We start from the raw sequence: 27,764 nt of genomic DNA on the forward strand, positions 1-27,764 counted from the left end.
CCCCCCCCCCCCACCCCACCCCCATTTTCACACCTCAGATTGCACTAAAATTGCGTGGCGACTTAAATGTGCTTTATACATATTTGTGTTTTCCTCCAATCATATCAGGCGGGCAATCAAAAAACAAGTGTATTCTCTTATAACCAGAGCCATTGACTAAAAGTATCAGTCTGGTCATAACCATGTTGGAACTGAGCTAAAGTAAATGAGGGCACAGAAAATAGAAAAAAACAAGTATGTATTTAACTTAAATGTTGTGATCTCATTCTAAATCTATGCCAAAACATTTCCTAACCCAGATTGATGAGAAGCAACATTCAGCTTTATTGGAAGGCAAGCATTAGATGCGCACGCACACACACTTTGAAGCTACACAGAGCTTCCCACACATTGCCTTGCTCGACTTCCATGGTAGCATGTGGTTTAAAGATCGAATTGATTTTTTTTTGCCAAACTTGCCACCAGAAAACTTTACCAAAAATTACACGTATGTCAGATTTAAATTTTCAAGCTTTGATTCATCCATGTTTCGGCATCCACAGAAATCATAGGGCCCTTCTTACGCTTCCCATCATTACAACCTACGACACTAAGACTCCAGCTCCACCTTTAGACCCGCCCCCCTCGCTGTCCTTGGAGGACGCCGATTTGCCCGGTCCATCACCGTCACCTTCTCCCACCAATCGGATGTTGTAGCGTTCCCTGTACTCTGTGAGTTCCCGGCCTTTCGTCTGCATCTGTGTGTTTAGGCTCTCCACTATCTTTGAGATCTGTGAAAGACAGGAGCATATTGTAGCACATTCCATACGGTGGATGGTACGGAGAACAGGAACATGACACTGGCACGCTCCAGCTAATTATGGACGTCTGTACAGCAGTGTGACAGTTGAACAGTGTGACGCGACATGAAGACAATGTATTTCACCAGCTAATATTATCCAGGGTATCTGCAGGTTGCACTGAACTGGCGGCAGCATTTAAATTCTCGCACATTCCATACAAGCTCTCACCAGATGCACCAAGCTCCCGGTATCCCCGGGGAAAAAAACAATGACTTGAATTAAAAAACATTTCATATTTAATATTATTTCATCTTCACAGCCAGGCTGCCCCCTCCAACATCGGATACCTGTGCAAATGTTTTATACCTTTTAAGGCCACGTAGTTAGTTTCTGGCAATAAAAAACAAATGACCAAACATTCAAAAAAATGTCATGGCTAGAGAGAGTGTTTATAATTTTAGAGGGACATTAGCTTTAAAGCAACCTACCTCTTAAAAGTATGTGCATTGCAGTTTGTGGGGTATCACTCTGGAATGGTCTGGATGCGAGTATAAAATTAAGCAAAAATATCAATAGATTTAAAGGTAGCTATAAACAAGCACTTATGGACACATATAAGAGAGGAGCTTGAGCAGTAATGTGACTGCCTATTATTTTTTCTCATTTGGATATATAAAAAAACTGTACTTTTATTTTATTTTTTATTATTTGTTATATTATATTTATTTTTATTAAATTATAATGTCAAATATTGTAAGGAAGGGGCAGGGCTTGATAAGTTGTTTTACTTCCACCTGTTCCTTCTCGAACACTTATTGTATGGAAATAGTCTTTGACTATTTACCCTTTTGTTTTTTTAAACTTGTTTTATGTGTCTATGTTTGAGACAAATAAAAATCAAATCAAAGTTGTTGGTATAATCCAGGTTTGTACCAATTGCTTTGTGCAATTGAAAAGGCTAATTTTTTTTTGTTTTTGTTCACTTCTTATCCATAAAACAATTGCTCTTTAATGCTTCATACGGCCCTCAGTATCACTTGCATTTGATATAATTTGGAGCTGTACGGGAGTGAGGCGCTATACGGGAGTGAGGCGCTATACGGGAGTGAGGCGCTATACGGGAGTGAGGCGCTATACAGGAGTCAGTAGCTATACGGGAGTGAGGCGCTATACGGGAGTGAGGCGCTATACGAGAGTGAGTAGCTGTATGGGAGTGAGTAGTGAGTAGCTATACAAGAGTGAGTAGCTATACAAGAGTGAGTAGCTATACGGGAGTGAAGAGCTGTAAGGGAGTGAGTAGCTATACAGGAGTGAGTAGCTATACGGGAGTGAGTAGCATGAGTAGCTGTAAGAGAGTGAGTAGCTATACGGGAGACTCGGAAGTGAGTAGCTATACGGGAGTGAGGAGCTATACAGGAGTGAGTAGCTATACGGGAGTTAGGAGCTGTACGGGAGTGAGGAGTGAGTAGCTATACGAGAGTGAGTAGCTATATGGGAGTGAGTAGCTATACGGGAGTGAGGAGCTATATGGGAGTGAGTAGCTATACGGGAGTGAGGAGCTATAGGTCAAAGCGGTTTTAAATGGTAAATAAATGGCTGCATTTATCCAAAGCGCTTTACAATTTGTTCCTCACATTTTTACCCCCTCACTCACACACCGAAGGCGGAGGCAACCATGCAAGGTGCCAACCTGCTCATCGGGAGAAATTAGGGGTTTAAGTGTCTTGCTCAAGGACACTTCGACACGCTGCCCAGGAGGAGCAGGAATGGAACCGGGAACCTCCGGATTACCAGAAGACTGTTCTACCTCCCGAGCCACTGTCGTACACGAGGTGAAAAACCACCAGACGTGCTGCGTTCATTTAATCATTTAACACACACCTACAAGTTGATTATTCCTTGAAATATTATTCCATTTTTGGTGTGTTTTCCTTCCCGGTCGTTAGTTTATCAAGTTGATTAGTCAGCTACACTTCTCCGCAGTAGATAACGAGTAAAGCTTTGACAGCTGTGCTTAATGTTGCTACGGTTACAGGCTGGGTGGCGGATGGATTCAGAACGGTGATTAAACTTGAGCCAAACTACGCGTGCATTAAGCGGTTTTAACGCACACCTTCCGGGCCAATCAGAAAAGAGTATTCACCCAGACCACGGTAGAAAATTATAATAACCGTTTCCGTAACAACCGTGTATAAGAAAGGCAATTCTGGCTTAAATCTCACCAGATTTATCCTCTATAACAGTGGTGCCCAAACGTTTTCAATCAAGCCCCACTTGGGTAGTTGGAAATATTCTCGAGCCCCACCTAACCTGGTCCCCACCTAGATGTAGGCTCGAATTACTTTTAGGCTACAAACATGCCATTTCCTCTACAACAAGATTAACATAACAAGGCACAAAGACACAATTATAGTTTTATATTTTATTTGAAAATGAACAAAAGCTTGGCAAATGATCCTGTGCCACTGTGAAATAATTAGGCATAATTAACACTTTGGGTGCCGGGAAACGCTTAAACACGTCATTCCCGGCCATGCTCAAGTTGCCGAAGACGCTTTACAGCGTCTTTAATATCAATATTTCAAAAATCTGGGATCGGATTCATATGTCCCCTCCGCTGGCCTGAGATCCACCAGGAGGACCCACTGAGCTCTCTGGCGGTTCAGGAGCGCCATCTGGTGGCCGATCGGCGCAATCGCTTAACAGGAAGTGCCGTAGAGGTTGTGCTGGACGGCCGTATTACTTCCGGGCACTCGCTAATAGGTCCCGGGACTCGATCTCGACACACTACATAGCGATCGATTGCCAATAACTCGATAAACAACATGATTTGGACGTATATACCATTATACAAGCTGGAGATGGACCGGGTAAATCTACATCCCATAATGATACAATTTCTACTCTACGATGATCGCCCAACGGCGCGCGGTGACTGGGGTGAGTTTTAGCGTGTAACGTTACCGTCTTCGATACTAACTGCTATTATCAACATTTGACCCACATTAGATGATTGGTATAACGCTGCCCACGGAATTATAAACGCCCCCTAGCCCATCCGGTCAACATCAGATGACGTGTAGTAACTTCTAGAAGTACGTCTAGTTGGAATTTTTTATATCGCGCTGATTGCCATAAAACTGTATTGCATCTTCAATATAATGTATTTGGGGCTATAGATCACGTTCTGGAGAAAGCTGCAGAAAGAGATGAAAACATACTTATACATTAGACCATTCTTTACTATGAATATGTGAATGAAAAAGTTTAACGTTGCTACACAATGAACAATACATATAGGACTTTGAATGGGCCCTAATAATGGCAATGTAGCAATAGAATTCAAAAAGTTATAGCCCTGCAAAGAAGGGGACTTTCTCTATAGACAAATAGAGCCGGCAACCTACGGTTGATAATGAATTTAACCCATGGCAGCCAAAGTGTTAAACATGTAGTTGTAGGCCTACAGTAGGATAGATTTATTTTCATTAAAATAATAATAATTTGCATAATAATATGCCACCTTTTGTGGCAAAACGTATTTAGGCTTCTGAATGTGCTCTGTATAAAGAACAACACAACACATTACAGTACATTTCTTTATAATATTTTCTTTTCGCGCCCCACATGCAGTACCTCCGCGGCACACTAGGGGGTCACGCCTCACACTTTGGGAACCACTGCTCTATAACAACGTCCTGCCTCCAGGATTAATTAGACGTGGGCCGATGATGAGATGGGTGGAAGGATAGATCAGTGGATTAAGGGCATTACCTGTTCTTTGTTGTTTTCCAACGCCGGTAGGACTTCTTTGACCGTCCTCTCCACGAGCACCCCTCCCACCAGACGAAAACACTTCCTAGAGGGGGCCACGTCTTTCAGGGTGTCGATTACTAAGCTGGACAGAGAGACAGAGAGAGACAAACAACGTGACGCCTTTGAAAAGGAAGAAGTGCAAGACCAAAAGTTTATTATAAACTTGAATGCCTATATGATGTATTTCTACTATTACCCTGCCCATTCCTTTACCTACCCTCCCCCATGCTGCTATGATGCCGGAATTTCCCCAATGGGATCAATAAAGTATATTCAGTGTTTTCAGATCTACTCTGTCTAGCCCTGGAGAATAGAGCCACATGTTCTCTGTGGGTGGCGCCTACTCTAGATCAGCGTTTGTCAGGTCCATGGTCTGGTGCTCCTCAGTCCTTAACCCTTTCACTACCACACTAACAAATGGTTAACACGTTCACTGTGACACTACAGAAGGTTAACCCTTTCCCTACCACACTGCAGACGGTTAACTGTCTGTAGTGTGGTAGTGAAAGGTTAACCGTCTGTAGTGTGGTAGTGAAAGGGTTAAAGCTGCACTATGGGAGATTGGCACCCTGTGGCTGTGAGATATTTTTAACAAAGGCGGATACGAGAAGACAAAAAATACATTTCTTCAAGCAAGGCAACCGTGGACACCATTTTTGTCATTCACATTTTATGCTCTTGAAATGAGACTGTAGCCTTTTACACAGTTCTCTAAACAGGTAGTTAAATTTCATGAAGTATTACCGTCCTAATATACCTACACTGTAGCACTCAACACTTTGATGAACATTGTTACTCAGCTGATAAGAGTTGTACCCTTCCTGCTGACTTGTTGAACAAAACTTGTAAGTCGCTTTGGATAAAAGAGTCAGCTAAATGACAAAATGTAAATGTGAGTACTCCTTCAATAATGCAATTGAACCCGCCACAACAATAAACATAAGCCCCTTTTCCACTGCATGGTACCTACTCGACTCTACCCTACTCGCTTTAGGTACCTGGTACTTCATTCCTTTTCCACTGCAGGTACTAAGTACTCAGTTTGTCTCCGTGTGGGGAGGCGGGGCCGCTGGTGATCAGCATGAGAGCTCCAGCATAGCTATGTCCGTGAGCTTGGTAGCCCCTTTCGTGACTGTGATGCACCGAGTGAATCCACAGTCACTTGCTCCTCAATAGGAAACCAACCTAGATTTACCCTGAAGGACTGGTTCTGGCCGAACCGTTCGTTATACAAGTATCACAGAGACATCTCAAAGGTACTCACAGTTGCACGAGGGTTTCGGACAGAGATACGGGATGATTTGAAAGCTCGGCGTTGCTAATAAACATTTTAAATATTTTTTATAAACTTCTCAAAACTGCATTATTTCCGGCGTTGGGTGCATGATGCGCATGCGCTGTGATCACACCAGGCAGCCAACGCCGGAAATAATGCAGTGTTTCGGCAACTTGAGCATGGCCGGGAATGACGTGTTTAAGCGTTTCCCGGCACCCAAAGTGTTAATTATGCCTAATTATTTCACAGTGGCACAGGATCATTTGCCAAGCTTTTGTTCATTTTCAAATAAAATATAAAACTATAATTGTGTCTTTGTGCCTTGTTATGTTAATCTTGTTGTAGAGGAAATGGCATGTTTGTAGCCTAAAAGTAATTCGAGCCTACATCTAGGTGGGGACCAGGTTAGGTGGGGCTCGAGAATATTTCCAACTACCCAAGTGGGGCTTGATTGAAAACGTTTGGGCACCACTGTTATAGAGGATAATTCTGGTGAGATTTAAGCCAGAATTGCCTTTCTTATACACGGTTGTTACGGAAACGGTTATTATAATTTTCTACCGTGGTCTGGGTGAATACTCTTTTCTGATTGGCCCGGAAGGTGTGCGTTAAAACCGCTTAATGCACGCGTAGTTTGGCTCAAGTTTAATCACCGTTCTGAATCCATTCGCCACCCAGCCTGTAACCGTAGCAACATTAAGCACAAAAATATTTAAAATGTTTATTAGCAACGCCGAGCTTTCAAACCATCCCGTATCTCTGTCCGAAACCCTTGTGCAACTGTGAGTACCTTTGAAATGTCTCTGTGATACTTGTATCAGCGTTTCCGTTAGCCGGTAATTACCGGTATTTGACCGGCAAAATATGTTGAAGTCCGAATATTTAAATCTCTCCGGTCTTAATGTCCGGTGAAAATAATTCCTCTAAGCACAATTTTATTATTTGAATTGTATTAATTAATTAATAATTAAATAGCCTATGCGATGAACGAAACAATAATTCCATTTTCAGTTTAATTGTTGCTTCACTCTGATAGGATGGCGCCGCTCAGATGTGAAACTTATTTTTCATTTTTTTTGAGCCTGCACGCTCTGGCCACCATAACGACAAACAGGTATACGAGGAAGAGAGAGAGATGGCGAAACAAGCTAAGCTTAGTAAATATTTCATGAAACCAAGCACAAGCAGGTCTAATAATGACAACGAAGATGAGTCTTCTGAACTTGAAGTCACAGAGACCGCTGACGCTGATGCCGTGGTGGCTCCCGCGGAAAAGAAACAAAAATGTCGAGCGTACTTTTACTATTAATTTATTGATTGAACCACAAAGAGCATCCCCAGTCTGCTGCTACCGTTGCGAGCCTCGCCTGTTCCAATGGGGATCTATTAAAGTCGAACCAGCAACTAAAGTCGCTGTTCTCGCAGCCGTCGCAGGTACAAAACGGATAGGCACAACGAGAGACGGGGTGAGTGAGTGTTGACATTTTTAATCATATGCAACTGTTGGTTGACTGCCGTGTCACATAGTAATGCATATTATTGATTATAACTAAATGTAGGCTATAACCTATAATGAAATTAACAAATGCGTTACACGCATGTGGCTCGTCCTCTCTGCATGTGGCGACGAGCTAGCAAACGAGGCAATGTGATGATCAACTACAGTTTGCTGTGTGTAGGCCTGCCACGATAACAAATTTTGCTGGGCGATTAATTGCCCCCGAAAATATCGCGATAAGCGATATTATTGCGACCGGTTAAAAAAAAAATTTGAGAAATGTATTTCCCAAAACTTTTATTTTGAAGCCCACCGCTCCGTCTTTTCCGGTTTAAGACTTTTATTTTGAAGCCCACCGACCGGACCGGAAGTATTGTTGCGATTATCCTAGCCGACAACTTGTCTCGTCTGGTTGTGTTTTTTAGTTTTAACGTTAGCTACTAACGTTAGATGCAGCTACTACAGGCAATCAACGATGAGGAGGACGCGTCAAAGCCGTATATAATAGAATAGCTGTGGTGCGTAGGCACTGCAGCACGACTCGAAAACGACCCGTTATAATAAATTAATTCATGTTTAACTTGTCCCCGTCTCCAGTGCTTTGACTAGCCCCACCCGTTCATTGTAAACAATGATGCATGTAATTGTATTAACGTTATTCTGTGTTATTCTAACGTTACACTACAAATAACGCTACTTGGTTAAAAGGAGCAACACTATTGAGAAATGTAGGTAAGCTAAATATGTGGCGTTGCTACTGCCCCACGGAGCTCCCGTGCTGTGCTCTGTAGTAACGCCAGCGGCCAACCCACACGGAGAGTGACTGACAAGGGGCACTGGTTCCGCCTCATTAAAACAAACGCGCAAATAGCAATTAATCGCGCCCGTCAAAATCATTGCATTCATTTTAATTATCGCGGCAATTAATCGATTTATTGCTTATCGCGGCAGGCCTAGCTGTGTGTGAAGTTGAACATTATGATATGTGTGACGTGTCTGATACAACGAGGTGAAGCGATGTCGACTCGAGATTCATTTGGGGGTGCGTGTGACAGAGCTTAGAGCCATATGAAATCCGCGATCACGGAATCGCGGACGGAATCGCGGAATTGAGCAATAAAAATGGAATTACCTGTTAAACGTGGAATATTGCAGAATTTGCCATAATTTGGACTGTAATTCCGTTTTCGGGATAACGGTAGGGGTGGGAATCACCAGTTTCATCATGATACGATACGATATCGATTCTTTGGACAACGATACGATATTTGCCGATATCACAAAGTCTCTCACGATACAATACGATACGATTAGATTCAGGTGCCTGCGATCGATATGAGATGATATCATATGCCCATTTAACACAATCAGTTATGAGACTCGCCACAGGATTTTCAAAATAAGAGTATCGATATGAATCGATCTTATTACATCGCATCGATCCGATTCAATCGTTGATAATTACATCGATGTATCGATCTGGATCGATGTATCGTCCCACCCCTAGATAACGGTGGAACGTTTGGTGCAAAGCAAACATGACCGGGACGCTAAAGCGTGTTACACCGCGCGCGTCACTTCCACACTGCTTCACAACAACACAGCAATGTCCAAGCGTGTAGCTGCCCCGGTATTAACAGCGTCCAAAAAGCTACGAAATACCACACTAAACCCTAAATTCAGAGCAGAGCAGTATCCGAATGATTTTTATGCCTCCGGCGATAAGTTGTTTTGTAAATATTGTCAACATACTGTGATTGGACCCGCAAAAATACGTGCGATGATCATTTGGTCTCGAAAGGGCATGTCAAAAACAAGGGGAAACACCGTGCTTCCCAAAACACTATAGATGGAAATGATAGCTTCTAGAAGTTCTAGCTAAATCTGGTGCACCCATCCATTTGTTTAATGCAAACGATTGTCATTATACACTGCCCTTTATAATCTAAATAAACTTAAATAGCTATGAAACGTTACAGTACATAGGACTATAGATGGAAATGATAGCTTCTTGCTAAATCTGGTGCACTCATCCATTTGTTTAATGCAAACGATTGTCATTATACACTGCCCTTTATAATCTAAATAAACTTAAATAGCTATGAAACGTTACAGTACATAGGACTATAGATGGAAATTATAGCTTCTTGCTAAATCTGGTGCACTCATCCATTTGTTTAATGCAAACGATTGTCATTATACACTGCCCTTTACAATCTAAATAAACTTAAATAGCTATGAAACGTTACAGTACATAGGACTATAGATGGAAATGATAGCTTCTTGCTAAATCTAGTGCACCCATCCATTTGTTTAATGCAAACGATTGTCATTATACACCGTCCTTTATAATCGAAATAAACTAAACTAAAGGTGCCTAAATTATGCATTACTATATTTCATCACAATATAATAGATATAGCTAGGTTACTGACGTTGTCATTGTGATAATGTCAGTAGTAGCTAGCTGTATCTATTGTTTACACTTGAAATATGTATTTTTATTTTGTCACAATATTAATTGAAAAATATTGTGTAAAATTGAACTGTGTTTCTGAGTTGCAGCACTTAAAAACATTAAAAAAGACTGTTATATCTTATTGAATTGTGGACATTTATTCATTCCCACTTATTAGACACAATTTCTGATGGTAAAATGAGCGTAAAAAGCAAAATACAGAATTCTGCAATATTAAAACGGAAAAAACGGAATTTGGGAAAAAATAAAATGGAATTTGGAAAATAATAAAACGGATTTCATATGGCTCTAACAGAGCTGCTGCAGCGCAAGCCTGCGGGGCGGGAGCTTGATGCTGGTAGCGTATCGCACTAACTTGAGAGGCGAGAAATAGTAATTTGATTCTGCAAATCAATTTCTCATTCTTCGCTTGATGTAATTAATACACATGTCCAATTATAACGGAATTCGTTAGCTCATAAAAATGTGATTATAATAGACTGCTGTTTAAAACTCTGACCGGAATATCTCGAATATGTCCGGTGATAGAAATCTTGCAGGACACCCAGACCGGCACGAATATGTTCTAACGGAAACGCTGACTTGTATAACGAACGGTTCGGCCAGAACCAGTCCTTCATGGTAAATCTAGTTCGAGCGACTCCAGCAAGCTGGTGAAGAAGGCTAGCTCCGTAGTGGGTGGTGAGCTGGCTAATCTAGAGGTGGTGGCTGAGAGGAGGATGAGGGTAAAGCTAGAAGCCATCCTGGAGAACCCCTCCCACTCCATGAGGAGTTAGCCAGAATGAAGAGCACGTTCAGCCAAAGACTCATCCCCCCGCCCCACCACAAATCGCCCGGGCCAGTCCTTTATACCGGCAGCGTGTTGCTTTTTAACAGCGGAGGAGTGCAAGAATGTGACAATGTGACCATGTGACCGCGGCAGCGCGAGAGAGCGGCAGTGCGGAAATAGGCTGTCTATTGCCATTCTCTAAGACAAACGCTAACCTTAACCAGCTCCTTAACTCTTTCAGTGCCACGCCTGGTTTTCCGTTTTACCGCTTGAATGCCACCATCGGCGCCAATGTTAACGTTAATATCGCCTAATCTATGTTTTAAATTATGGCTATGTGTCTAATCTGCCCATCGCATTATCAAAGACTATTTTCCAGTCAGTGCTGTGAAGACAGATTGTTTTTTTATCGCGTCGTTTCCATTTCAGAGCAGTTAGAAAAGCCCCCGTTTTGATATAAAAAACAGCTCATTCAGGAGCATTCTATGAAAATCGTCTTTTAGTGGAATATTCCACAACGTTGATATTCGTCGGCCTTTTTATGAATCGTTTTCAAATAAACGCTAGATGATCAATATTATACGTGCACGCAAGCACATTACGGCCGCGCACTGATAATCGCTCCGTTGATTACCTCACGGAGTTTTACAGTGAAACCGAAAGAAGACATTTCACAAAACAGCTTATAACTTCATCAAACTTACTCCGATTATCCTACCACTGATAACATAGAGTCCTTACCTGACATCAGATGGTATCCAACTGGTATATTCCAATTCCTGATCACCATTCGAAAAAATCGATACGTGTATGGATCCAACGCGACACAGTAGATCTCTATGATCCGCGGGGATCTGAGGCTCCAGAATGAACTCTGGTAACCCCGGCTGGATCAGTGAACTGGAAAATGTGGAGTACCGGATTTTTTCCCCCATTCATTTTCATTGAGTCCATTCCAAAATCACTTATGTCATCTGGGAGACGACAGGGGGCGCTTTTTTCCACAGTGATCGTCGGCGCCCCTCGGCTATACTCGGGTAGGCTCGGGTGATGCAATAATTTTTCAGATCGCAAAAATAAATAAAAAAAAAGAAAATTAGAGAAATCTCGTGAGTGGCATGCAACCACCTATAAAAAAAACACGTGAGTGGCACTGAAAGAGTTAACAGCGCCTAAACTTAACCTTTCTAACCTTAACCAACTCCGAAACAATGCCTAACCTTAACCTTAACCTTAACCATGCCTAACCTTAACCGGCGAAAGAATACACGTTTATAAAAAAAAAAAAAAAAAAAATTGATGGGATTCGAACTTGAAACTGGACCGCCGCGCTGCCAGGTGAGCTTCGAATGAGAATCATGGCGGTTTACGGCTAAATAATGCCGCAAGCTCTGCCGCTCCGCTCTGCGGTTGCCGCGCCTGCCGCGGGGCGTGTCGCAGCCAATCAGGGAAAACGTGGAAGCATTCGGCAGCACTCCTCCGCTGTTTATAAGCAATAGGCAACCAAGGGCTCGGACGACTGGCCCTGCTGCCAGAACTATCGCTGTCAGAACTCGGGACGTGAGAACTCATATCCACGTGCACTCCTTGTACTTTTTTGTATTTTGGACTTTTATATTGTATTTGTATTTAATATTGTATCTATAGTGTATATAGATAGATACTGGATTGCATAGGACTGTGAAGCTCTGTACCCCCCCCCCCCCATGCTGCTTTGACACCTGAATTTACCCAAGGGGATTAATAAAGGATCATCTTATCTTATATAAACGCAGCCCCAGACGCCCCCTGCACGGACCAGCCAATAACTTTCCAGTCAAAACACTATGTCCAAAGCCACGCGGGGGTTGGTCAGGGGCGGGTGAATAGATCTCTGCTACCAACCTGTGTTCATTGATCTCCATCTCAAACTCTGCAGCCTTGGAGGCCATGCTGCGCTGTTCCTGACGCATCCTCTGGAAGGTTGCCACAACCTGTCACACACACACACACACACTCAGCAGTTGCATGTATTTTCATATTCTGATTGATTGAATGGCTGAGACGTCGTTCAACTTCAATATAAAACTGTTAAGATTAACTGGGCTAAAAGAAAACGGAATCAACTGTCTAATCTGTAGTTTGCATTGCTAAACAAATGAGCGTGTGCCCGGCAGCTACTATGAGGTTGAGGCAGTGGCGGCTCGCCACTGGTGGCGCTAGGGCGCCGACCCACCTGTTAAATGAGAGAAGAAGAAAAAAAAACTTTTTTGTTTTTTGTTTTATAGCCCTATAAATAATATAAACATGTTTAAAATGAATAATATTTACTCATTTTAAGTATGTTTGTATTTCCAATGCACAATATAACGTTATTATCTAAATAAAAAAAACAGCGTTTTCATGGGCAGGAAGTGACGTTTTTTTTTATTTTTTCGTATTTCTCGCCCGGGCAAGAAGCGATAGCGCTCTGACTGCGCGTCACAGTTTGATCGCTGTCTCCGTCACAGCCAATCAGTGCATACGCCGTTGTGCGTTGAAATATGACTATTATGTTGGAATCCGAGCGCGATTTGAAGCGGTCTAGGCAGCAAAAGTGAACTTCCGTGAAGAATTTCCATAGCCGCATTTCGCGGAGACGCTCTCTGATTGGCCGACGCGATGCCAGTTTTTTTCCATAGCCGCATTTCTCGCGCCAGGAGGAGGTAGTTCTTCTTATCACAGCAAGTCAGCAAGTTCAGTCGACTCGTCAACAAGTAACAACAGCAACTACAGTTCAAGAAAAGACGCCTTCGGTTTATTCAAGGACTGAGTATTTTCATTTCGATTTATAGTTAGCTAAAGCTACCACCATGGAATTGGATAATTCTGTTAAATCCATCAAATCAACACCGTTTGAAAGACGGACAATGCAAGAAAAAAAAGACTTGAAACTACTTGGACCACACCAACCTGAGATCACCATTAAGCAAGTCGCCACCGTGGACAATGGATGGACATCAACCAGGGATTAAAGCAAAAAAAAATCTCCTGACTGAAATTTTTTTCAGGCCAAGTCATATTCTTATTTTAACCTCCACTGTATTTCTTTTTAATAGCGTTGGCGTTTTAAGGGAGCCTACTTGTTTCGGTTTCGTCGATAATCCAATGTACAGTTACCCCCCCACCCCGCCTACCCAACCCTTCCCTCCCCAACCACCTCCAATGTACAGTCCCCCCCCCTCCACCCAACCTCCTCCAATGTACAGTTTCTTCGTCAAATGTATATGCTCTCTTTTTTAGACTCTTATTGTATCACAAACAATACTGTGTAAATCTGGTACGTCATAAATGTATAGATGTAGCAGTATTATCTATCTGTATGTCATGTATGTCATATATGTTATGATGAATTGAAAATGGGGGACCCTGATGTAAAGAGGAAAGTCTTTCTCTGGTCTGCAACCCCTTGACAATTGTGTGTATTGAGCTGTACTGTATTGTACCCATTCTGCAATCCGTTATAACAATCAATCAATATTTAACCGATTGCAGAATGGGTACAATACAGTATGGCTCAATACACACAATTGTTAAGGGGATGCAGACCAGAGAAAGACGTTTGTCTTGTTTACATCATCAGGGTCCCCCATTTTCAATTCAGTGACATTTATGACATGCATGACATTGACATCATGACATTTATGGCATAGGGACATACTACAGGTATATAGTAGTTACATTTGTGACATATACGATATGCAAATATACAGTAATGTTACCCATAGATCCTGACAGAGAGAATATATACGGTGGGGAGGAGACTGACTACAGATACACCTGTGTGATGTTGCTACGGAGTTAAGCTAATAAACGTATACTCACAACCACAGCAGGGGACTCGCATATTGTACTGTGAAGTAACACGACAATGACAAACGTGTTGTTTCTGTTTTTCTTTTTGACATCGTTGCGGCACACGGAACAAGTTAACTCACCACTACAGCCCCCAGTAGCGCTGCCTAGCCAGTCTCTTCAAACGTCCTCTCCTCTCGAAACTTTTTGTTAGGTGGTCCCGCTCATCCTTTTCATCTGAGAACCCCGCGGTGGGTTCTCTTTTTAGTGGCCGGCTTACTCCTTCCATTTAACAGACGCTATTAAGCTAACGTTAGCTAATCGGTATATAGCAGCGAGTGCAAGCAGCGTGGTGGCTGTGACGTTGGTAAACAAGCAGTTGACGCGTGAGGCTGCAAAAAAGGCGACCTGTCTCTCGAGTCGCTGAGTGATGATGACTGCTTGGCGCGATAGGGAAAAAAAGCCCTTTTCCATATTTGGCGCCTCTGATTGGCTCAATTTTGTTTCAATCTGTATGCATCTACAAATCATGCAAATACTTCCGTCAGACTGCGAATCAAATGGACGGATCTCCCCAATCAAATTGACGGAAATCCGTCTGGAGACGGAATGCTTTAATGCATGACATCAACACAGGCTGGATGGACAATGCCATGGAGTGGATATACTTTATCAACAAGCCAACAACAAGGTAGATTAGCGATCTTAACTCTAGTTTAATACATGATACGTTGTCTACTGATGCCGTTGTACTGCTAGCTGTTAGCTCCGTTAGCTTAGCTGGCCACTTAGTGCATGGAACGGAGTAACGTTAACGTTTAAACGTTATGTCGAGGTCATACAATACTACAGTCGACATAAGGTTAACGTTACCCCGTTTCCATGAAGTGTTTAAATAGCAGCAATCTTGTTGAAAATGTAACTACTAAAATGCTCTCTGATGCTGCTGATGCATAATGAATGAATGGTGAGTTGTTTAAAATGACAACATACATGTGTTAATTATTTGATTTGATTGATCCGAGAGACAGAGAGATCGTCTATGTTTGAATGAATGAATGAATGAGAACTTTATTAACAGATTGCAGAATGGGTACAATACAGTACGGCTCAATACACACAATTGTTAAGGGGATGCAGACCAGAGAAAGACGTTTGTCTTGTTTACATCAGGGTCCCAGATTTTCGATTCATATCGATAGTTTAATAGCTAGCCTTGGCTCGTTTAACAATATGCAAAATATGTGTACAGCCCTGTACTCATACTGAAGTTATTCTTGGTATATAATAGGTCTGATTGTGTAACGAATCGATTTCACGTCGCGCTGTGTGTGAGAGAGAGAAGGAGAGAGGGAGAGATCTGCCTGTGTTTGTAGACGGGCAAGTTTTGTTTCTAACTTTTCTATTTATATATTGTGTTTCAAGTTGTGAATTAGAGTCTAGACTATACTTTATTTGACTGGTTGTGTGTTGTTGTAGTAACAGCTGAGCGACTCGTTCATAAGAGCCGATTCATTGCCGTGAGCGTGAGTCGAATCGCTCACGTCTTGCCATGAGTGTTGCGTGGTACTGTACTGTACTGTACAAAATATTTGGTATAGCGCCCCTAGTGGCGAATACCCACCGGCCGCCACTGGGTTGAGGTGAGTGTTCTACTCCACAATGACGAAAATAGCAAGTCCGTCTGCTAGTGCTAGTCAACCTACAGTAATATCCCCTTATGGGAGGCTCGCGTTATAGTTAAGTCAAGTCAATATAGCCTAGTACTAGATCTTGCTTTGTCAGTGGTAAAACAAACGTGTCCGTGTGCTACCGTATCACCTACATCTCACAGTTTGCAATTCGTTGGAGCCTGATCCGGTGCAAAACCACATAACTCTATAAGTGCAACGCGCTCGTGTGGTGAGGAAGCAGCGGAATGAGACATGGCGATGGGAAGCTAGCCTGTTAGCTTCTGCTAGCTGTCGGTGTGCGGCGTGGCAGCGTTATTATAGCCTCATTTGGACACGATTCAAACGCGAGGAAACGCACAGATGGACTGAGATGACTGTGGTGGAAGTAAGGGTACCTGTTCGGCTGATGGCCCGGACTGTTTTCCTCCAGTACTGTTGCTGGGTTTGGTCACCGTGTTGCTACTGTTCGCTGCCATCTTGGAAGGGTGGCTGCGTGATTTTTTTCCGTAGCCTATGTTTGCGAAGACGCTCTCGAGATAAAGCTGGGAACGAGGTTACCAATCATAGAGGGGCTTCGCTCAACCAATCAGAGAGGGGTCTGCAGAAATGGAGTTCAACCAATCAGAGAGGGGTCTGCAGAAATGCGGCTACGAAATGTAGAGACGCGCCGCGCACAGCGAAGACCCTCTCTGATTGGTTTAGCGCCGAAGGGTCTTTTCCGTCAGTGGCCAATCAGAGAGCGTCCTGCAGAAATGCGGCTACGGAAAGTATAGACGCATATTCTCTGCTTCAAAGTGGTTATGCTTTGGCCCTCTTTCGAAGTGGGTTATGCTTAGAGTTAGGGTTAAGGTTAGGGTTAGGGAACAACATATCAATTGTTGTCAGTTGAATATGCGGAAGAGACCCTTCGGCGCTAAACCAATCAGAGAGGGTCTTCGCTGTACGCGGCTAGCCAATCAGAGAGCGTCTTCGCAAACATAGGCTACGGGGAAAGAATCACGCGGGGGCGTTGGGCTTACAGACTTTAGAGTAGTAGTCTCGTGTGATTGCCTGTGCGGAAACGCAGTCTACTTTGTAAACACAACGCACGTCGTCCCCGCGTTGCACCTGACACACTTGAACGATGTTGCTCAGCAGTTTGCTAAAAGGATGACATTTTGATCATTCAGGACTAATGTATTCGTATTTTTTCTTCATAGATCATTGACCATAACCGAGTTCAAAGTAGAGTCTTGCAGCCGAGAGCAGAGCTGTCCAGTTTCGGAGGTGACAGCTTTGAGACACATGCATGCTCCCAGACTGTGCTGTTTTGGAGGGCAGGGGAAATATTTGGTCTATCAAGCTTGGAGATACAGCGGCGGTTTCCATTTCAGGTATGACGGATGAAGAGGGTAAAATAAATGTTTTGTCAACAATAATGCCAGTGAATGCCAGATTGCTAACTAGTCCTTGCAATTATTTGCTGTTGAAACCGTAATTCCTCAATTTCTTTTGAGATTCAAGGGTGCACTGGAGAACATAGGTCAACCACAAGACCTCATCTTAGTTCTTACAATGGGATAGTTTGATGTTTGTATGTCTGCCATGCTTCTATGAAAGAAAGTGTCTCCGCTTTGAACTGGACTTCTTCACACATATCCCCAGAATGTCCTCCTCCTCATCACACCCAGTGGCTGCAGTCTGCCAGGTGACGGCCACCCCAGACAAAGAGACCAACTTCTCTGCTTGTCAGCGCCTGGTGGAGCGGGCCAAGGATGGAGGGTCCAGCATGGTCTTCCTACCAGAGGGCTTCGACTACATAGGATCTAGTCCAGAGGAGACCCTGTCTCTGGCTGAGAGTCTGACAGGAGACACAATCGCACGATACACGCAGCTGGCCAGGTGAGGGGAAATGTGAGGTCTTCATTGTATTCTCAAGACGTGTCATGCCTTAAAGGGGAACTCCAACATTTTGGGAAATTAGCTTATTTAACATCTTCCCTGGAGTTAGACAAGAAGATACATACCTTTTTTGTCTCTGTGCGTGCATTTTAGCTTTGGGAATAGATGCTCCGTTAGCATAGCTTAGCTTCATCACTGGAAGTGAGGCAGGACAGTAGCCTTACAGTGCCTTACAGTGTATTGCAAGGTCTGACATTGACCAAACTTGATATGCATGACCTTGGTGGGCTCTAGGACAACTCCTGAAAAGGGGGTCAATGTCAGACTTTGCAATCAAAAGTTAGGGGGCTAATAACCCTTGCCATAATTTCAGTGCGCCCCCTAACTTTTGATTGCAAGGTCTGACATTGACCCCATTTTCAGGAGTTGACCTAGAGCCCACCAAGGTCATGCATATCAAATTTGGTCAATGTCAGACCTTGCAATACACTGTAAGGCACTGTAAGGCTACTGTCCTGCCTCACTTCCAGTGATGAAGCTAAGCTATGCTAACAGAGCGTCTATTCCCAAAGCTAAAATGCACGCACAGAGACAAAAAAGGTATGTATCTTCTTGTCTAACTCCAGGGAAGATGTTAAATAAGCTAATTTCCCAAAATGTTGGAGTTCCCCTTTAATATGAGGTTGTAGGAGCCATTTCATTTGATTTAATAGTTTTGACTAAATAGCGCCGCCACTGGTCGCCTCGTAAAATGGCACCATGGTGCTCCTATTAATTATGGCCCAGCTGTGTGTAAACGCACGCCAGACGAGAAACAGTTTTTCAATCGCTCGCTTGCTACACACACACACAGCGCAGATTGAATGAATGAAAGACTGAAAAGAAAGACTTTGCTTAGAATCATTATGAGTTTATTTGAAACCCTTTTGCTGCGCCTGTTTGTTTTGAAAGCTTTTTAGTACAAGTCTGGAGCCTGTTTTGTTTCATTTGTTTGCCCCGTTATTATTTGAAACTTTACGCAACTCCTTCCATAAAACTCAACCGGTTCGAACCCATCGGATGCAACTATCAACAACATCAAACAGTGAGTAACAAGACAGCCCAAGTCAATGTGGTGTGAGCGCGTTGAAGACGTATCCTGGCTTAGATAGGCAAATTGAGCCTACAGAGGTCTTCAGTGTATTCTCATTCTCAAGGCGTGTCATGCCGGTTATGGAACTGGACTCATCGATTACGATCGTGGACTGATCTTCATGATCGATATAGGTTTAATAGTGAAACACGAAGTACAAAATACATGTAGGTTAAATGAGCTTTGCTGAGACAAGTGTTTTCCAGTGGCCTCCTGGGAGACACTGAGGTGGAGAAGGGGATTCAGCTCTCTTGTGGACAGATTGGGGGGGGGGGGGGGGGGGTGTAACAAAGCTATTATTAGGACAAACACAGGGATTCCATCACACTACCAATAAGACACAATCACAATGCCATAAACACATCTCATTGGCCACGGTTGTCATTGAATGAGTATCGCTTGTTATTTGATTACAACCACCTGTTCTTAGCCTACCCTGTGATCCCTGTGATGAGGATGTAATGGAACACTAAGGATAGGCCATTGTCTGTAGAGAATATGCTGTACAGTGCCTCTATAATAGACAGCCCTGCACGGTAGCGCAGAGACCGGAACAGGAAGCATATACGTTGTTTGTAAATACACCCGCAGTTCGGCCCGTCCGAGACTTTGTTTATTGTTGATTGATTGATTGAACATTTTATTAACAGATTGCAGAATGGGTACAATACAGTACAGCTCAATACATACAATTGTTAAGGGGATGCAGACCAGAGAAAGACTTTCGTCTTGTTTACATCAGGGTCCCCCATTTTCAATTCATCATAACATATATGACATACATGAGATACAGGTAGACAGTACTGTTGCATCTAGACATTTATGACATACCAGATCTAAAAACATACAGTACTGTTTATGATACAAAAAGAGTCTAAAAAGAGAGTATATACATTTGAGGGGGAAGAAACTGTACATTGGAGGAGGTTGGGTAGGTGGGGTGGGGGGGTAACTGTACATTGGAGGTGGTTAGGGTTGGGCACCGAAAACCGGTTCTAATTAGGAACCGGTTCCTAACTTCCGGTTCTGGAAGTAACATATCTGCATTTCGATTCTTAAATTTTTTTTTTTTTTTTTTTTTTTTTACTTTGTTAATTAATACCCTAGTTACAGTACAGCAACCAAATTAAACTGTATCAAGTCAACTGAAAATGTGAATAGTATGAAAAAAAAAATTAAAATGTTCACAAAAAAAATTCTCCTGCGAAATAAGCTGTGACCTGCACCTCAAAGAATCGGAATAGAGAATCGTTCAGAACAGGAATCGATATGGAGAATCGGAATCGGAACCGGAATCGTTCAAATCCAAACGATGCCCAACCCTAGAGGTGGTTGGGTGGGGGGTAACTGTACATTGGAGGTGGTGGGGTGGGGGGTAACTGTACATTGGAGGTGGTTGGGTGGGGGGTAACTGTACATTGGAGGGGGTTGGGTTTGGACATTTACAGGAGCCAGTTTTGAATTGCAGTCTCCCGTAGGTGCTCTTTAACACTTCCAGTGCCACTGGTTAACATGGTAAAACGTGGTTGAATGCCGGCACCCACTTCAATGATAGCATTGTGAACGCATAATCTCTGTCTTAAATTATGGCTATGTGTCTAATCTGCCCGTCGTTTATCAATGACTTGTTTGCAGTCAACATTGTCGAAACGGATTGTTTTTTAATCGCTTAATTTCCGTTTTTTATAACATTTTGAAAAGCTCGTTTTCAAGGAAAATATAAAGATTCCATGATAATCGGCATTTACTGGAATATTCTGGCATACACAAAAACGTTGTAATTTTTCGGCCTATTTATTAATAGTTTTCAAATAAACGCTAGATTATCGATAGTATATGTGTACTTATGCACGCTATAGAAGCGGGCTGAAATATCGATTCTCTCATTTCCTGATCGCACACACACACACACACGCATAGGGCAAACGCTGATATCGCTGTGAAAATAGCTCTGATTATCCTAAGACTGGTAAAATAAATTCCTTACCTCAGATCAGATGTTATCCAAAAAGATGATTCCAATTCCTGATCGCCATTCCAAATATCGATTCGCGTTTATTGATTCAGCGTTGGGTACTGTAAATACATAATCCACACGTTTTCCGGGCCGGCGATCACAATGGATTCTTCAGTTGGCTTGACGGAAAAGTAAAATGAGGAAACTGGCCCGCCCCCCCTATCAGTCTAAACTAAAGGGGTGCAGTTACACAGGGAGAGACGATCGGGGGCGGTATCTTCCCAATTGAGCTCAGAGAGAGTCTGCAACACTAACCTGAGGCTCGATTGATGAAATATGAATTCAAATCGCCAAATAAAAAAGAATACGAGTGTTGTGTACTGACGTGCCACACTGTTACGTGGTTACGTCATAGTAGCTGACGCTGTGCGTTCAATCCAGAGAATGCATACTGAGAGCGAGTCTAGTGCGTGGGCACTAGACCGGAGAATGGAAATAAAGACTTGTTTAAATATGGAGTTGATTCTTAAATGAAGTACTACTTAATATCTAACAACGACAAACAAACGCTATATAGCGTTGGCGGCACTCAGCGGTCGGCATGAACTAATGACAAAACGCGTTGCTGGCACTCAAAGTGTGGTTTTGAAGGTGGGTAGTGATTCACATTCCTTTACAGCTGTGGGTAGGGCGTTCCACATTGATGTGGCATACTTGCGAAACATGTTTAGTCCCTTGTTTGAGCCGAATTTGGGTTTAACATGATTTGTGGAGCTCCCTCTGGTGTTGTGGTCATGGTATATTGACTGACCTTTGGGAAGTATTTTGACATGTACATGTACCTTTTGTGTCATCTCAACCATCTTAGGCTCTGATATTTTGTTGTTATCCTTCTTTCAGCGCTCCAGTAGTTCGTGTTGATTCCTTTTTCCTCTTGGAACAGAGTTTTCTTACTAATATGAGGGCCGACGTTCCACTCTACTGGTTAAAGTTGCTTACTCGTGAGTAGTACGCTCATTGATAAAGAAAAATAATGTCCACAGCCGCTCCAGTGTAAAACAAATATATCCAAATGGTTTATTTCTCTTCCACAGCGAAGTCTTTCTTTACAGAAGTGATCCTAAAGCTATTTTCCTAAATATTCACGTCACTACTACAAGGTAAGAAAACTGTATTTTCCCAGTCTCCAAAATCACTGCCGACTCGACACATGACAAAATTCCTCCACACCTGAAAGCCGTAAATCAACTTGCCGGCTCTTTCCACAGCAAAACGGCAGGCAAAGCACCCGGGTCTAGAAATGCAGGCTTCAATCTATGTTGTTTAGTCTATCTGTTCAGGGCCCTATTCCCCGTACCTGGTTCAACTAAGTCGATCAAGAGTCCCATTATCCAGATTCAGTTAACCCGATGTTTGAAGCCGGGATTTTCCTGTTCCTCGAAGGTGGATTCAGTCTCGTTAACTCGATCCAGACTTGAGACCCAGGATGAGTGCGCGCGGCCGCTTCAGTTGAAAAGCCAGCACTTATCGATAGCAGAGATCCTGATTTTCTAACGGCATTGATTGATTAATTGATTTAAAACTTTATTATCAGATTGCAGTACGGCTCAATCCCCTCGCCGACAAGTTAAATGCGTTATCTATAGGCTAATTTTAAGTCCCTCATTACCTCAATCAATCAGATTATATTTCTTGAAACTTGCCTGCTGGCAGTAGGTTTATGGATTGAATAATCAAATGAGATCTTGCTAGCGAAAATAATTAGTTAAACTGTTATACAGAATAACGATACGGCTCTCTTACCCATTGATTGATGTATGGTGGATCTTTTACTTATCTGCACTGTGGTGTAACGGGTTCTTCTTTTGACTTTCACGCAGACGACCGGGGTTCGAATCCTAGTCTTTTCCTTCTTTTTGCAATGTAGGAATAATTCAATTTGGTGCACGTTGAGAGCTATATAAATAATGACATCCTCAATGCATGTAGATTTATAATATTTTAACTTAAAACTAGGCTACTTTTGCGTATAATCATTAATATTATATTCCAAAAAATTATATTGGAAACGCGGGGTCTCGAACTCGGGTCGCCCGGTTGCCAGGATTGAGCACTACCGCTGCGCCACTGTGCCAGACGGGATAGATTCATTGTTTATACATTAATGAACGAGAGACCCGTGTTTAGAATATTTTTTCTTTTGAATGACGTTTTATCTCTTTATTCTCAAATGCATTAATGTGACGTCAACGGCTCATTCAATTTCTCAAATCCGTCAAACAGCGCATCTCATCAGACATTTTAATCCCAGTTACAATATCACACAAAATCCACAATCCACGCATAGACGCTTCAATTTTATGCTTGAATTAAACAAAATCCAGGCGCTCCTCTCCTTCCTCGCTCCTCATCCACAGCGGAGAATATGAAAGGAATCAGAGCCAAACGAGCGATAGGTTTCAATCATTAAGGATATCCCCGCGGGATTCACATTTGCAATGCTGCGCGTTGTTAAAATAACCACATAATGTGTACATCGCACCTAGCGAGCGCCACGGTATATATAACGTGCATTATTTAGGACAAAGTGAATTTAGTATCAGCATTTTGGGTCTATTTTACATTTCAAAAGCCCCCTCTGGAAGAATGGAGCACAAAAACGTAATTCAGAATGGTATAATGCAGATCCTAGACTGTGAGAATCATTTCAGGAAACGAGCTGTCACTTCTTTGCGGGGGCGTGGCCATGGTTCATCCGGCTAACTTGAACTTAACCCTGCTCCCGACCAGGCTCAAACTTTTTGATCTGTTGTCATGGTGATTTAGACAATCGAGCTTCGGGGAACAGGAAGGTCCGGCTTAAGTCAGGCTTGACCGAAAGTTATCCAGCTAACTCAGTTATCCAGGTACGGGGAACGGGGCCCTGTACTGCTGAGCACTGTTTCAAGATGCACACTGACCTCTTCTTCTTCTTCTTCTTCTTATTTGAATTTCCGGCAGAGTAGACGCATCGTGGCGTATTACTGCCCTCCGCAATTCTTCTTATGGGCTCTTCTTCTTCTCCTTCTTCTCCTTCTTCACCTTCTTTTTCTTCTTCTACTGGACCTCTGCCAACGACGAGAGGGCCTACCTGGAAGAGGTCAAGGTCCTGGCGGGATGGTGCCAGGAAAACAGCCTCTCCCTGAACGTCAGCAAAACAAAGGAGATGATTGTGGACTTCAGGAGGTCGGGGGTCAAGGACTACAGCCCCCTCAGCATCGACGGGGCACCGGTTGAGAGAGTCAACAGCTTCAAGTACCTCGGAGCCTACATATCCGAGGACTTGACATGGACCACACACATTAACAGTGTGGTGAAGAAGGCACGACAACGCCTCTACTTCCTCAGGCGCCTAAGGAAGTTCCAAGTCAGCCAGAAGATCCTTAAGAACTTCTACTCATGTACAATAGAGAGCATCTTGACCGGCAACATCACCTCCTGGTTTGGGAATAGCACTGCAAAAGACCAAAGCAGACTACAAAGAGTGACACGTTCAGCCGAACGCACAATTGGAGGGGGGCTCCCCACCCTCCAGAACATTTACTACAAGCGTTGCAAGGGGAAGGCTAAGAGAATTATTAAGGACTCGAGCCACCCGAACAACTGCCTCTTTGAACTGCTGCCGTCAGGCAAGCGATACAGGAGTCTCAAGGCGAGCACAGAAAGACTCAGAAGTAGCTTCTATCCCCAGGCCATCAGGCTGCTAAACGAACAATGAATGAACACTACACAACAACAACCACCAAACACACATAGCACACACATCCACACGCACACACTCACTTTAAACAAACACACTGTAGCACCCACTACACACACTTTATAGCACACACCCACTTTAAACAAACACACTGTAGCACCCACTCCCCACACAAGTTAAATGCGACAAGTTAAATGCGTTATCTATAGGCTAATTTTAAGTCCCTCATTACCTCAATCAATCAGATTATATTTCTTGAAACTTGCCTGCTGGCAGTAGGTTTATGGATTGAATAATCAAATGAGATCTTGCTAGCGAAAATAATTAGTTAAACTGTTATACAGAATAACGATACGGCTCTCTTACCCATTGATTGATGTATGGTGGATCTTTTACTTATCTGCACTGTGGTGTAACGGGTTCTTCTTTTGACTTTCACGCAGACGACCGGGGTTCGAATCCTAGTCTTTTCCTTCTTTTTGCAATGTAGGAATAATTCAATTTGGTGCACGTTGAGAGCTATATAAATAATGACATCCTCAATGCATGTAGATTTATAATATTTTAACTTAAAACTAGGCTACTTTTGCGTATAATCATTAATATTATATTCCAAAAAATTATATTGGAAACGCGGGGTCTCGAACTCGGGTCGCCCGGTTGCCAGGATTGAGCACTACCGCTGCGCCACTGTGCCAGACGGGATAGATTCATTGTTTATACATTAATGAACGAGAGACCCGTGTTTAGAATATTTTTTCTTTTGAATGACGTTTTATCTCTTTATTCTCAAATGCATTAATGTGACGTCAACGGCTCATTCAATTTCTCAAATCCGTCAAACAGCGCATCTCAGACATTTTAATCCCAGTTACAATATCACACAAAATCCACAATCCACGCATAGACGCTTCAATTTTATGCTTGAATTAAACAAAATCCAGGCGCTCCTCTCCTTCCTCGCTCCTCATCCACAGCGGAGAATATGAAAGGAATCAGAGCCAAACGAGCGATAGGTTTCAATCATTAAGGATATCCCCGCGGGATTCACATTTGCAATGCTGCGCGTTGTTAAAATAACCACATAATGTGTACATCGCACCTAGCGAGCGCCACGGTATATATAACGTGCATTATTTAGGACAAAGTGAATTTAGTATCAGCATTTTGGGTCTATTTTACATTTCAAAAGCCCCCTCTGGAAGAATGGAGCACAAAAACGTAATTCAGAATGGTATAATGCAGATCCTAGACTGTGAGAATCATTTCAGGAAACGAGCTGTCACTTCTTTGCGGGGGCGTGGCCATGGTTCATCCGGCTAACTTGAACTTAACCCTGCTCCCGACCAGGCTCAAACTTTTTGATCTGTTGTCATGGTGATTTAGACAATCGAGCTTCGGGGAACAGGAAGGTCCGGCTTAAGTCAGGCTTGACCGAAAGTTATCCAGCTAACTCAGTTATCCAGGTACGGGGAACGGGGCCCTGTACTGCTGAGCACTGTTTCAAGATGCACACTGACCTCTTCTTCTTCTTCTTCTTCTTATTTGAATTTCCGGCAGAGTAGACGCATCGTGGCGTATTACTGCCCTCCGCAATTCTTCTTATGGGCTCTTCTTCTTCTCCTTCTTCTCCTTCTTCACCTTCTTTTTCTTCTTCTACTGGACCTCTGCCAACGACGAGAGGGCCTACCTGGAAGAGGTCAAGGTCCTGGCGGGATGGTGCCAGGAAAACAGCCTCTCCCTGAACGTCAGCAAAACAAAGGAGATGATTGTGGACTTCAGGAGGTCGGGGGTCAAGGACTACAGCCCCCTCAGCATCGACGGGGCACCGGTTGAGAGAGTCAACAGCTTCAAGTACCTCGGAGCCTACATATCCGAGGACTTGACATGGACCACACACATTAACAGTGTGGTGAAGAAGGCACGACAACGCCTCTACTTCCTCAGGCGCCTAAGGAAGTTCCAAGTCAGCCAGAAGATCCTTAAGAACTTCTACTCATGTACAATAGAGAGCATCTTGACCGGCAACATCACCTCCTGGTTTGGGAATAGCACTGCAAAAGACCAAAGCAGACTACAAAGAGTGACACGTTCAGCCGAACGCACAATTGGAGGGGGGCTCCCCACCCTCCAGAACATTTACTACAAGCGTTGCAAGGGGAAGGCTAAGAGAATTATTAAGGACTCGAGCCACCCGAACAACTGCCTCTTTGAACTGCTGCCGTCAGGCAAGCGATACAGGAGTCTCAAGGCGAGCACAGAAAGACTCAGAAGTAGCTTCTATCCCCAGGCCATCAGGCTGCTAAACGAACAATGAATGAACACTACACAACAACAACCACCAAACACACATAGCACACACATCCACACGCACACACTCACTTTAAACAAACACACTGTAGCACCCACTACACACACTTTATAGCACACACCCACTTTAAACAAACACACTGTAGCACCCACTCCCCACACTTTATATTTATGGATGAAGGATTGCACTACAACTCGTACACCTTACTGTAAATTGTACCTAAAATTGTACCTCATCCCATTTCTGCTTTGCACTAGATAGTACTGTACATTAGTACACTGCATAGTATTGTGTATTGTATATTATATGGTAACTCAGAACATTGTACATATGTCTATACCGAACAACTGTGACCTCATTTTCTTCTTCTAAATTCATGCTATATTATGTTATTATGTTATTTGATACTATCTTGTCTAGCACAGTCTCTGGAGCGTAACAGTAAGAAGCATTTTGTATGAAAGTATTCTGTACTTCTGTATGACAACTATTAAAGAACTTGAACTTGAACTTGAACTTGACCCCGTCATCAACTACATTGACCATTGGAGTGCAGCTACTGCTGCTACTTCCTGTCTGAGCCCCCCTCCGCGGGACCCACCTTGCCCCCTGCTATCTTATCCTGGGCTGCTTTGTCC

The 27,764-nt window shown here is 43.1% G+C and overlaps 2 protein-coding genes across 2 annotated transcripts in view; one reads left to right on the top strand and one right to left on the bottom strand.

Moving 5' to 3' along the window:
* pfdn2 (prefoldin subunit 2) lies at positions 1-16,654 on the bottom strand. The gene is made up of 4 exons (XM_084312405.1): positions 16,502-16,654; positions 12,505-12,593; positions 4,557-4,680; positions 1-770 (listed from the first exon to the last, which is right to left on the bottom strand). The coding sequence occupies exons 1-4, from the start codon at positions 16,580-16,582 to the stop codon at positions 582-584; spliced, it is 483 nt and encodes a 160-aa protein (XP_084168531.1). The 5' UTR covers positions 16,583-16,654; the 3' UTR covers positions 1-581.
* nit1 (nitrilase 1) overlaps positions 16,170-27,764 on the top strand; it is a 27,876-nt gene continuing 16,281 nt past the window's right edge. Inside the window, exons 1-3 of the mRNA XM_084312404.1 lie at positions 16,170-16,491; positions 17,306-17,479; positions 17,751-17,987. Coding sequence (XP_084168530.1) covers positions 17,391-17,479; positions 17,751-17,987 — 326 coding nt within the window. The 5' untranslated portion in view covers positions 16,170-16,491; positions 17,306-17,390. The remainder of the gene's footprint in view (positions 16,492-17,305; positions 17,480-17,750; positions 17,988-27,764) is intronic.

Source organism: Notolepis coatsorum (assembly GCF_963971535.1).
Source record: "Notolepis coatsorum genome assembly, chromosome: 4".
NCBI lineage: Eukaryota > Metazoa > Chordata > Actinopteri > Aulopiformes > Paralepididae > Notolepis > Notolepis coatsorum.

Bases quoted from the DNA above. Each gene is read 5' to 3' on its own strand.
- pfdn2 (XM_084312405.1), bottom strand. From the start codon at position 16,582: ATGGCAGCGAACAGTAGCAACACGGTGACCAAACCCAGCAACAGTACT. The intron at 12,594-16,501 runs GTACCCTTACTT...TGTGTGTGACAG, and splicing joins CCGGGCCATCAGCCGAACAG to GTTGTGGCAACCTTCCAGAG. The intron at 771-4,556 runs GTAATGCCCTTA...TGTCTTTCACAG, and splicing joins TGGAAAACAACAAAGAACAG to ATCTCAAAGATAGTGGAGAG.